The 12,638-nt window shown below is 33.5% G+C and overlaps 3 protein-coding genes across 3 annotated transcripts in view; 2 read left to right on the top strand and 1 right to left on the bottom strand.

Annotated features, from left to right (window-relative positions):
• The first annotated feature begins 3,188 nt into the window (after nt 1-3,188).
• Nucleotides 3,189-4,285, top strand: LOC108777693 (dnaJ homolog subfamily B member 9). The gene is made up of 2 exons (XM_018544640.1): nt 3,189-3,341; nt 3,493-4,285. Exon 2 carries the CDS (start codon nt 3,671-3,673, stop codon nt 4,283-4,285), a length of 615 nt encoding a protein of 204 aa, XP_018400142.1. The 5' UTR covers nt 3,189-3,341; nt 3,493-3,670.
• A 354-nt stretch (nt 4,286-4,639) lies between these two features.
• Nucleotides 4,640-6,483, bottom strand: Vps37B (vacuolar protein sorting 37B). The gene is made up of 4 exons (XM_018544641.1): nt 6,214-6,483; nt 5,467-5,638; nt 5,099-5,181; nt 4,640-5,033 (listed from the first exon to the last, which is right to left on the bottom strand). Exons 1-4 carry the CDS (start codon nt 6,343-6,345, stop codon nt 4,770-4,772), a joined length of 651 nt encoding a protein of 216 aa, XP_018400143.1. The 5' UTR covers nt 6,346-6,483; the 3' UTR covers nt 4,640-4,769.
• Nucleotides 6,484-6,759: 276 nt separating this feature from the next.
• Nucleotides 6,760-12,638, top strand: part of LOC108777670 (uncharacterized) — a 27,977-nt gene continuing 22,098 nt past the window's right edge. The window contains exons 1-2 of the mRNA XM_018544614.1: nt 6,760-6,933; nt 7,045-7,128. Of these exons, the coding sequence (XP_018400116.1) occupies nt 6,901-6,933; nt 7,045-7,128 (117 nt within the window). The 5' untranslated portion in view covers nt 6,760-6,900. The remainder of the gene's footprint in view (nt 6,934-7,044; nt 7,129-12,638) is intronic.

Below are 12,638 nucleotides of genomic sequence, written 5' to 3'. Positions count from 1 at the left end.
GAGAGCAGAAGTGAGATAGAATACAGTGCCCTGATTGGTTACGCGCCTCGGCCGCGCATGCGCACTCCATTTTAGGCTTCACTAACATCAAAGGTGCCGACAGAGAGTTGCGCTACTGTATATACTGTGGTTGTACATACACAGGCAAAAATGGTCAAGATATGTTATTTATGTGGCAAAAAGCCTAATGCGCCTAATGCGACTGAAAACATTAGTTTGCATAGGTATGAAATAGGTATTAGTTTGCACTGATTATCATGAAATTTCTGTAAGGGATTGCACTGTATTCTTATATACATAACGGCAATTTTGAAAAAGTTTATTTCATAAAATTAGGATTAATTTATTTATTCCGACTAAACTGACTCTGTTAACTGTAACAAGGTTATGCCCTGAAGCGGAATCAATCACTTTTTCCTTCTTCCTTACACATATATGTATATTTATCCTTCTATTTATTATTGATGGAGGGGATGAATCCGACGCATGCGCACAACGTTCAAAGTACGCTGAGAAAGAGAGAGAAGTATATTCCCGCACCGTGGTTCTGGGACATGGACTTCTCTCTCATCTAGCCATATAGTAGTATTACATATATGGTAATAATCTATGATTCGCGTCATATTTTTTCACAATACATAACAATATTAAACAGAATGCCCATGCGATGTAGTGCAATAGGTTGCAAAAGCAATACAAATATTAATAAAGAAAAAGTAGACATGTCAATAAAAAAAATTTCATGGGTAAAGTATAAATAACTATATATATATGTACACATATATGTATATATGCACACTGAGTGCACGCATGCACAAATACACACACAGACACATATATATACATATGTATATATCATACTTATAAATATTATTTATGAATTTTCCGTTCTTCGTTTCATACTGTTTCAAATGACGCGCTTCGGTAAGCCACACCAATATGGCGCTCATTGTTCCCCCCTTACGTCTGGTTATCCAGGCCAGGGGGAGGGGGTATATCCTCCCTCCTGTTATTTCTTACCTCCATGGTGCCGTCCCATTAAGCACGGATCGGAATGACGGATCGGGTATCTCACTAGAATTGAGCATTCCGTTCCAGTTCCGTTCCGTGACAGTTTTTTCTCTACCTGTCCCATTTAGCAAAAACGGAACGGAATGTCGCGTCGATCGTTGGTAAATATGCTTGATTCATCGATATTTCGTTATTTTGAGCAGTTGAAGCAATAATATACATATAATTTGTGCATTTATCTTGCTGATAATATTGTTGTGAGTTCTCTAAAATATTGAATTGTAACGGTAAAATATATTTTGTAACTAGATTCCTTTCCGTTTTTGCTGAATGGGACGGGTAGAGAAAACTGTCACGGAACGGAACTGGAACGGAATGCTCAATTCTAGTGAGATACCCGATCCGTCATTCCGATTCGTGCTTAATGGGACGGCACCCTAACAGCACAGTATAAAGATATATCCTTAGGGTTGCGCACAATGGGGGAACAGATATTAGATATTAAAATATTAACCTATCAGATACCAGTTACACCGGAATACACGATTCTGATTAGGGTGCAAACCCATGCAGCGGAATAGCGTAACGCGGAACGAGAGCAGAACCAATAACGAGCATTCCGTATTTCTAGAGAATCTCGTGATTGGTTCTACTGCACCCTGAGCCCGGATCCTCATACGGACAACAGCGCTTTGACACCGGACGCTGATTGGTGAAAAACGGGTTATGGGGGTAAATTTTACCCTCGCCACCGGTTTTTCACCAATCAGAGCTTTGACAGCAACCGACGCAATGTCGCATCTCTGTTTTCTAGGCCTCTAGTTCTGCGTTCCGCTATTCCCCTGCATGGGTTTGCAGGTTTGCACCCGTTGAGAAATAATTCTCAATCGTCAATCATCGCTAGTGTGATTACGGCTTTAAGGGTGCGTTCCGAGTCGCGCATGAAGCGCGTAGACTGCATAGAAAGTCGTTCCGAGTTAACTATTGCGCGCTTCGAAAGCGCTTCGAGAATACTTGAATTCCCCAGATTGTACTAACCGTACTGAATTCTTAGTACCCCACTCAGCGCATTGACTGCTTCTCTTTCGACCTGAGGCAGTTGATGTGTCTGATGCGTTCATGCGGTCTATGCTCATGATTTGTAATTCGGAACGAGCAACGAGTACCGGACAATACAACAATGAACGGACGAATATTTGCGATTTGCGATGGAACAGCGATTACAGCAATTGCATGATTTCCCGGTCTTATTAGAGGATAAAAATAACGTATTAATTTTATTTTTAAATGAAGAGGATATGGCGAAAGTAAGCCAAGATAAAATTAATGGCATTATTCAACAAAAATTAAAAGGGCGAAGTAAGAGTCAGAAGTAAATTACATTTAAAATAATATTAAAATGTTAACATATTTACAATAGAAATATTACAAAAATTGCTTAACAATTGTTACGCGCAGCATGTTTTTAATTTTAAGTAACGGGCATAATGTTTTTAATTTTAAGCAATTTTTTGTAATATTTCTATTGTAAATATGTTAACATTTTTAAATTATTTTAAATGTAATTTACTTCTGACTTTTACTTCGCCCTTTTAATTTATGTTGAATACTTTCATCAAAATTAATGGCATATTATTTTACCTTGATTTATTTAATGTATAGATTAGACGTTATATTAATTAGAAATTACGCGATCGACGTAATCAATAATTTTTTCAACTCCAATTTGTTTCCCACGTGATTTATCTAGGTACTATTAATAAAAAAAAAATTTCTGCGTATCACTTAGAGATATGCCTTCGACTTCATTTTCACTATCGCTCGAGTCGGAATTGTCATCGGAACTTTCATCATTTTTCTTTAAAAGTATTAAAGAAGAAATTACAATTATTAGAAATTGTTTATTGACGTCTTGTATAGCGTCCATCTTGAACTCGCATAGCTCGCACAGGAAACCGGTCCAAATTCATAAGCGCTTCATGCGTATTATGCGCGCATTGAGAAAACGGAACAATTTCAAAGTGTTGTGCATCAGTATTGCAGTCCACGCGCTTCATGCGCGTCTCGGAACGCACCCTAATGTAGGATTCACACTGCGTACGACATCCGACGTACGACGGTACGATATCCAATAGCAGAGCTTATTACAAAATATTGTTAGCTATATATCAAGAAAACAAGCTCTCCTATTGGATATCGGACGTCGTACGTCGGATGTCGGACGCAGTGTGAATCCTACATAAGACTCTAGTATCTCTAACCTTTAAAATATATTGAGTACGAATGATGAGTTTTACATAACCTTAGCATGATTTGTAGGATCTTAAATAGTAAGTTATTAATATAGATAATTTTTTGTAACAGTGATCTATGATCAAACTGAAAGATGTTATCTGATTATAAAATGATGTCATGTACAATCTGGCGACGACTGCTTTATTCTAAATATGAAATTTTTTTCATTGATATGTATCCTTTCAGAAAAATTTTACGACTTATATGTAGCAGACTGCAAGTAGCGGCCGCAGGTTTGGAATTAATTCCAAATAATTGGAAAAATAATTTTTGAAAAATTGAAAGAGAATTGTTAAAATGATATTTACATCGATACAGATTAATTGTGCTTTTATACCTGGGCTTTGATATACATATAGCTTTCATGCACTCTTTATTTAAATTTAATATGTTGCACTCCACAAAGTCACAATTATCGCGACTTTACTCGACAAGACAACGCACTAATTTAAAGAATCATTATGATACATTAAATATCAATCCACATGCCACTCAAAATGAGGTGAAATCAGCATATTACAAACTAACTCTACAGTATCATCCTGACAAGAATAAGAGTGAATATGCTAAACAAAAGTTTCAAGATATCTCAGAAGCTTACAAAGTGCTCAGCAATTACGAGCAACGTAAAATTTATGATCAAGATACAATGCTTCGTCGACAACCAGAGGCGACTGTCACCCAGGAACCCGTTTTCAATTACAAGGACAAAGTTTATTCAGGGTCATCAAAATTTTACAATTATGATGTATGGATACAGGAGCACTATGGAAAGCAATTATACGAATCACGCTTCAGGAGACAGAAGTATGAAAACATCAGAACAATGAAAGAAATAGATAATCATGCAAAGAAGAATTCTTTATATGTAGAATTTGCCATATTTTTATTAACTCTAACATTGATTGCTATGAATTTTCAACATAAATACGATACTCCAACATCTCAGAAACTTAAGACAGAAAGTAAAGATAAATAAAAAATTAGTCCATATTTATTTATTTGAATAGTGTAAATTTGTTCTTATAATTAATGTACAAAGTTTATTTTTATGTCTACTTATTGTTACTATTAAAATAAAGACAACATTAAATAGATCATGATGAATAAGATATTTTATATAGTCTTTAAAAAAAGTGTTATGTACTATGATAAAAATTGTTATTAACAATATGCAGTTAACATTCAAAAGTCAGCGTATCCAAATATAGACATCTAAATATTTCACAATGGTATATAGACAATATTTTAGAAATATTAGCATGTTAAAACATTGTCTACCATTAATAGGTAAATAACGAAGGATTTAGATAATTATTATAATCAGCTCTTATATAACATATCGTCTAATATAAAAATAGTGAAAAATTAATGTGCAAAAGATATAATATGTAAAGAACATCAGATATCTTATGATCAAGGAAACATCATAGAAACAAATAAATATATGATACATTTTTACATTAATATGGTCTATAAACTGGTAATCCTGGCAATGGCATCGGCATAGCTACTGGTCCAGTTGGATACGGGATGGAAGGTACTAGTCCAGGGAAATTTGAAGTGGCTGGGTAGCCAGGAGTGTTGCTCGAATGCCCTTTCCTTATTATCTCTCGTAGTTTATCTACCTTTACTTTACGCAAGTGCATCAATTTTCTTCGTGACAAAAACTGATCCAAGAACACGTCTACCTCAATATCACCGGCTAGAAATTTCTGCGCTATCCCCTATACATTAAGAGAATCAAAAGTTGAATAATTTTACTAAACAAGCGAATGAAAGTCTTGCTTACTTCTGATTCTTCTTCAATCTCAGCGGCTGCTGCTTGTAGTAGATCAAGTGCGATATCGACAGTCATTGTACCAGAGTTATCACCTATAAATATATATACAGCTTTAAGAATAAATCTTTCTTTTCTGTTGGAGTTATTAAATACACTACTGCTCGAAAGTTTGGAGTATCTTTAATTTTGAAAAGTGTAATCAACTTTTGAACAAAACTTTTGCAAAAAGTTTGTTATTTTAATAAATTTTATTTTTCAATAGGGTACGTTCAAAAATCAAAATTAATATTTTCAATAAAATAATTATATATAAATATTTTCATTAAAAAATTATAGTATTTCAAACATTAAAAAACAGAAATATATACAGAACTTACGCATTTTGTCTATTTTATCCCTGACACTGGAACACAATTGGTTAGCCTGTTCGCTCAATTCCTTTAAAACTTGTTTACCTTCTTCCAATTCGGGTTGCTTGGACAAGTTAAATTCAGCTAAAGATCTGTTACTTGCCATTAACATCTCCTTCTCAGTCTCAAGATCCTTAAACTAACATTTTTTTATGCAATAAGTGTAATCTTTTCTATCAAGGTAGTCTCTATTCTTATACGAGATATTATAGATTTAATTGCAACAAGAGCGTAAAGAATTTTACTTTCAAAGGAAAAGATACATTCTTAGGAATCCAGTGAATCTCAAAATCATTATATAAGATTTCTTTCGGCTGCATTTGATACTTGAGTATTCCCTAATAGCACAGAGTCGTCTCTGAGTCGACTTATGCTGCTAGACGTCTGAAAATAGACGTCCGTATGTTGACTTTAGACAACTTAGAGACGTCTCCAAGTCATACAATGTCCCACTTTGAAGACGACTGTAAGTCGACTTTAAGTCAACAATCATGCGGACATATACATGCGGCATTCTGACGAGTCGACTTAAAGTTATTTTACAAATGTCTATTTCTAGATGTCCTAAAGTCGACATTTAAGGACGTCTATAGACATCTGAATAAAGTCGACTTACGGTCGACTCCAAAGGGCCTGACTTAACAAAGTCGACTTGTAGTTGACATATAGACATTTGTGCTGTTAGGGTTAGTATTCTTTGCGTTGCCATCGTACCTGCTTTATATCTTTCACGATATCTTCGAATTTCCCATCATTATTTAATAATTCCTTCAGCTCATCGTTATCCAAATGAGACAACAAACCCAATGCTGCGGGTATATCCGGTTCCTGATTCGATTTATACATCTCTTAAATACTAATTTGCAACAGGATATTCGGATTAATGTCTACTTTTTGTGAGTTTAAAAACAAATATTCTTATAAATGCGCATTTGCGATAAAGTGATGACAACTTCTCTTGATACTCCGACTGCTCTGAAGTTATTGAAAATTGAGAAGTATATATATATATATAGGAGGCAATCAATTTACAATGCTATCTTCAAGTCGAAACCCAAACTAATGTTGACAATATTACCAAAACTGTATCTAAGGAAGATAAAGCTGCATTAATGAAACATTAACGGCCGATAATTTGTATACCTGTCAGATCGAGCTTTGGACAAACTTGAGCGCCGCAGCTAACGCCTGCAGCGCCACAACATGCTGGACAGTGCTGCCGCTGTGTGGTGGAACGTGCGACTATTCGACGGTGTGACCGGTGAGCTTTTCAAACTCGAGACGCAAATCGATCCCGACTGATCCCGACCGCGGATCCTGGTGCAAGAATTGTTTGCTGGACCCTCCAAGATTATTTCCACAATCTTGAACGGCGCTGGTTACGTCAAAGGAAAACGTGACATGGAATCCGCGATCGGAAATCTCGAGGAAAGCGTGAGTATTTTTGCGTCTCGATCTGACAATGGAAATTGTCAACATTGTCCATTCACGAAGTGTCACAAACATTGCTTGCACTATCAAATTTTTCGTCTTCTTGTGTCACAGGTGCAGAAAGCCGACGGGAAACTGGACATGATTGCATGGCAGATAGACGAATTTGAGAAGGCCTTCGAGGAGCCAGAAGACGAGGTAAGAGTTCACTTTTCTGCTTTAAGCCAGTGACACACGAAAACGTAAGGCAGTCAAGACGTAGTAAACGAATCGATCAATCACAATAGAGATTGTAAACTCAGTAGCAAATCAAATGTTACGATTTCTTTACTGCTTATGTTTTACTGCCTTAAGGTAAAAGTACCTATTATGGAACATTTTTCAATAATAGGAAAATATTACAGTTGACTGTAAGTAATTAAAAGCTCTATGGGTAAAAATTCGAATGTATTTCGATAGACTAATATTTCTTTATGAAATAATAAGTCGTAAAATGTTTATTTATGACAAATAAAACAAAATAAAAGATAAAACGTAAAAATTGAGCATGCATGTAATATGGAACACCGTTTTCGCACCATGTCCCGGTGTTCCATATTCGACGTCCTCTCTTTGGAACAGGTATGTATCTTGCTAAAAAGGATAAATCTGATTAACAAATTTCGTGATTAACAAATTTCATGGATGTATTTCATGAACGGCACAGGCGGTAAATGACGTGCTCGTGAACTTGGAAAGTATCTTTGAACTGTTCTATCGTGGGGGATATTATAAAAATTCGTGTATATAATATGGAACAGTAGTTTAAACAAAAATTATTATAGAAATTAATGAAATTTATTTCTATAAATTATTTATGTATAAATGTGTTTATAAATATCACTAGAATTTTTATATCTGTTTAAAAATACCTTTTTTTTTCCTTTTTTTTTATATTTACCATACTGTTCCAAATAGGGGACAGAGTTATGAAGGTGTTTCATAATAGGTACTTTTACCTTATGTTTTTGTATGTGCAATGAATTTTAATCAGTAGCGATTACCAGATCACATATCGAGCCTGTTCCTTAAGTACATTCAGAATTATAGTCAGTCCATGGAGAAAACGACCAGGCTTTGTGCAACTTGTGATCTCATGAGCTGTAGTAGGGGGTGTTTATGTGAAGTAATCGGATCCCTGATCCTAAGTTGGATCATTGAGCAGTGGTACTCAATCTGAAGACTTTAAATGTTCTTAGATTATAATCCGTGCTGTCTATGAAACTCGGATTTCGGACTACGGTAATTATGGAGAAAACGGCTGATCTCGCCGATTTTAATGAAACTAGGCTAGGCTCATTCGACGCGTTCTTGCACGAAACGAAAGAATCTGGCAGAAAAAAAGTGTCGCTCTGCCCTACAAACCGAGATATTAAACGTTAAAGTTGACGACTATTCAGGTTTTGAAATCTGTCACAGCCACGAAATATTGCGCTGCAATTATATTTTCATGCTGTAAATCATAACCTATGTGAACAAAGGGGTGTGTAGTAGTGACGGGAAGATTTGAAAAAATCGATTTTAAAAATCGATTCTCTTTTCTTTTAAGAATAGTTTTCAGAATCGATTTACTGACTTGGAAAAGATCGATTCTAAAAAAATCGTATAAGAATTTTTTACTCTTTTCTACATATTAATGTATAATTATCGCTTTTTGGAAAAACGAGGAAAATTTTGGAAAGTAAAGGAGACTAAAAGAATCAGGAAAAGTTTAAAATAATTCAAATTATATATTATATTTATATATATATATTTTTTATATTTATATATATTTATACATATATGTATATATTATATATTTTTTAAAATTTGTAATAAAAACATTTTTCAATCAAAACAAAAAAATTGCTGCTGCACTCTGCAGCTAATTAAAAATGAAATCAATTTTTGCATTAGCCAATCTTTTTTGCTGCGATCAGTGCGATCACCAATATTCCTTATTTAATGAACTTAAAAATATAATTTTAGAAACCCGTTTTCCTTTTAACCGATTGCGTTTCTCAGTAATGATATTGCCGGCTTTACTGAATAGTCTTTCACATGGCACGGAGGTACCAACAATGACTAAATATTTTAAAGCTATTTCGTATAAGTGTGGATAACAGTGCTCTCAAATGCTGCCAAGTTTTTAAAGGACACTCTTTTCTATTTCCCAACAATCAATTAGGCTGTATTTTCATGCACTCATAGCTGACGCTCAATGCTCGATATGAGCATCAAACTAATCACGTGATCTTCTTAGCGAGAGAAAAGCCCTCATCAACCAATCACAATAAATTATTCTCATATTCGACTGCGATTAGCCAAAAAGAAACCGATTCTCTAAAAAAAAGAATCGATTCAGTAAGAATCGAAATTTCAAAAAATCAGATAATAATCGGGCTATGCCGCCCCGAACATAAAAAAAATAACATCCTACCTACTTGAGGCCTAACTGCCTAGAAGTTATAGCGTAGACAGTGTCCACTTGGAATATTCTTAACTCATAAAGACAGTGGAATGTGAGAATATTCCAAGCGGACACTTTCTACGCTGTAACTTCTAAGTGGTTAAGCCCCAAGTACGTAGGATGTTATTTTTTTATGTTCGGGGCGGCACAGCCGCCTTTTTCTGCCAGATTCTTTCGTACAAAACGGCATCAAATAAGCCTAGTTTCATTAAAATCGGTGAGATCGGCCGTTTTCTCCATATAATTACCAATAAAATATTTCTTTTCTGTACGTGCTGTTGCTGTGGATTTGGTAAATTTACTCGGAGAGGATTAATATTTCTACAAAACTATTAATGTGTATTTTTAAGAAATAATATGTTTTTGATAGTATAATTTGTCTAATTTTAGGATAAATATAATTACAATAGATCGTAATATTATTATTAAAAAATATATTTTGTATAAAACAATGAGTAATAATAAGGGCAATGAGCCAAATACAAAACGCAAGAAAAATTTTTCAAATTAAGTATAATATAAAATTTAAACGTTAATACAGACGTTTCGACGCCGATCGGGTCATCTTCAGTGTAACAAACATAAATAAATTATAAAATTTCTGTGTCGATAATCATGTCAGGATATTGTTCGCATATTGAAATTGTAGTCCATCTTGTAAAAGTTAATCCAATACAGTAAATTCAATTTAATAAAATTTATATAATTTGTCATAAGAATCTTAAATAGCATATTAAACAAGTGTTAAAAGATAGTTACCTTATTAAAAATTGTGTAATAACTAATGTCAATAATGTAAAAATCCATGTTGTGAAAAATGCAATGTCGTCAATGATAAAATGTTATAACAATTCAGATATAATCCAATTTACAGCTTTATCGACTTCTTATGTTAATGTCGAGAAACGCAATGAAGAAATAAATTCTTTATAAGAGGCAAAAACCAACTGAGAACAGTCTAAGAGGTAGAGAAGGACTGTATCATATTTGTATACATATCGGGCAATGACTCCGTATCATTTTGTTTATTTATGCCATGTGTCTGTTTTTTAATATAAACCATTTCGGATATCAATCTCTTTTGTAGGAAGGTTCCACATCTAATACTTCCACATTATTCCAATTAAAATTATGATTATTGTCTATTCGATGGTTAGTAACAACAGATGGAGACTTTGATAATTTAATTGTGAACATACTTTTATTGAGTTTTTAAAGCACATTGAATGTAATATTAACGGTCGTCCTAATAATATTGCAAATTTCGTGAGAAATAATGCTTTACCAATTCTTGAAAAGCTCCATAATATAAAAAATGACTCGAATAGTAAACTTTTGTCTCATTGGATTGCCTCTACTAATAAATTTATTAAGGAACACTCAGAAGTGTTCTTTTCCAAAGCTGACAAAGGAAATGTGACCGTAGCTCATAATAAATTTGATTACATTAAAAAAATGGAATTGATGCTCTCGGATAATAACACTTATGAGGTTATTAAAAAAGATTCTACTAAGAAACTTTCTAATGATTTACGGGATATTTTAGTTCGCTGAAAAAATAATAAGTATATTGATGAATACACGTATAAAAATTTATTGATCACTGATGGCAACACTCCTAGGGCATACGGATTGACTAAAATTCACAAAATTGACTTTTCTCTTAGAATCATAGTATCTTCCATCAATAGTCCGTTATATAATTTATCTCTATATTTACACCGAATTATAAGTAAATCCATTAGTGAATCTCTAAGTTTTATTAAAAATAGTGTTGATCTGATTAAAAAATTAAAAGATATTAGAATGGACTCTGATTCTCTATTAGTTTCTTTGGATGTCGTCTCCCTTTTCACTAACATTCCTATAGATTTGGCATCTGATAGTGTTGTTAGGAGGGATGCTATATCTAAGACAACAAAAATTCCATTAGATGAATTTATGATTGCCTTTCGCTTTGTTCTAAATTCGACCGTTTTTATTTTTAACAATAAACATTATAAACAAATTTTTGGAACCCCCATGGGGTCACCATTATCACCAATGGTCGCCGACATTGTTATGCAAGATTTTGAGGAAGTTACAATTAAATCATTATCTGTTAAGCCATCCTTTTACTATCGTTACGTAGATGATATTATTCTTGCGGCCCCTGCCGAGAATATTAATTGCATTTTGGAACGTTTTAATTCTTTACACACAAGAATTCAGTTTACCATAGAAGTTGGTAATGATAATAAAACATGTTTTTTAGACACTTTGATTTTAGTTGAAAATAATAGATTGATTTTTTATAACTATCGTAAAGCCACATTTTCGGGTAGATACCTTAATTTTCATTCCCAATCCTTTGTGTCATAAGAGAGGAGTAGTGTATGGGGTTGTTGATAAGATAATTCTTTATTGTCATCCTAGGTTTCAACGGAACAATTTGATTGACGCGATTAATAATTTTTTAAAAAATGGATACCCCCTGGATTTTATATTTTCGACTCTTAATAATAGATTAAAATTTAATTTAAACAACACAAATTCCATTAATAATAATGTTGGTCTCAAAAAGTTTTTTACTGTTCCTTTTGTAAAATCAATTTCAGAAAAATTTACACCTATTGCTAATTCTGTCAACTGCAAACTCGCGTACACTATTCCTAATACACTTAAAAACTATATTAAGAGAGGTAAAGACAAATTGGAACATACGCAAAATCGTAATGTTGTATAAAATTTCGTGTAGTGATTGTGATGCTAGTTATGTTGGGCAGACTAAGAGGCAATTAAAAACTAGACTCAATGAACACATCGGATATTAATAAATTATCAAAGTCTCCATCTGTTGTTACTAACCATCGAATAGACAATAATCATAATTTTAATTGGAATAATGTGGAAGTATTAGATGTGGAACCTTCCTACAAAAAGAGATTGATATCCGAAATGGTTTATATTAAAAAACAGACACATGGCATAAATAAACAAAATGATACGGAGTCATTGCCCGATATGTATACAAATATGATACAGTCCTTCTCTACCTCTTAGACTGTTCTCAGTTGGTTTTTGCCTCTTATAAAGAATTTATTTCTTCATTGCGTTTCTCGACATTAACATAAGAAGTCGATAAAGCTGTAAATTGGATTATATCTGAATTGTTATAACATTTTATCATTGACGACATTGCATTTTTCACAACATGGATTTTTACATTATTGACATTAGT

Source organism: Cyphomyrmex costatus, unplaced genomic scaffold (genome assembly GCF_001594065.2).
Source record: "Cyphomyrmex costatus isolate MS0001 unplaced genomic scaffold, Ccosl1.0 scaffold455, whole genome shotgun sequence".
NCBI lineage: Eukaryota > Metazoa > Arthropoda > Insecta > Hymenoptera > Formicidae > Cyphomyrmex > Cyphomyrmex costatus.
This window is presented reverse-complemented; position numbering and strand designations above follow the sequence as displayed.

Coding starts and splice junctions, on each gene's coding strand:
- LOC108777693 (XM_018544640.1), top strand. CDS start 3,671: ATGCACTCTTTATTTAAATTTAATATGTTGCACTCCACAAAGTCACAA.
- Vps37B (XM_018544641.1), bottom strand. CDS start 6,345: ATGTATAAATCGAATCAGGAACCGGATATACCCGCAGCATTGGGTTTG. Junction 5,639..6,213: donor TCGTGAAAGATATAAAGCAG/GTACGATGGCAA, acceptor AAAAAATGTTAG/TTTAAGGATCTTGAGACTGA. Junction 5,034..5,098: donor AGATTGAAGAAGAATCAGAA/GTAAGCAAGACT, acceptor CTTAATGTATAG/GGGATAGCGCAGAAATTTCT.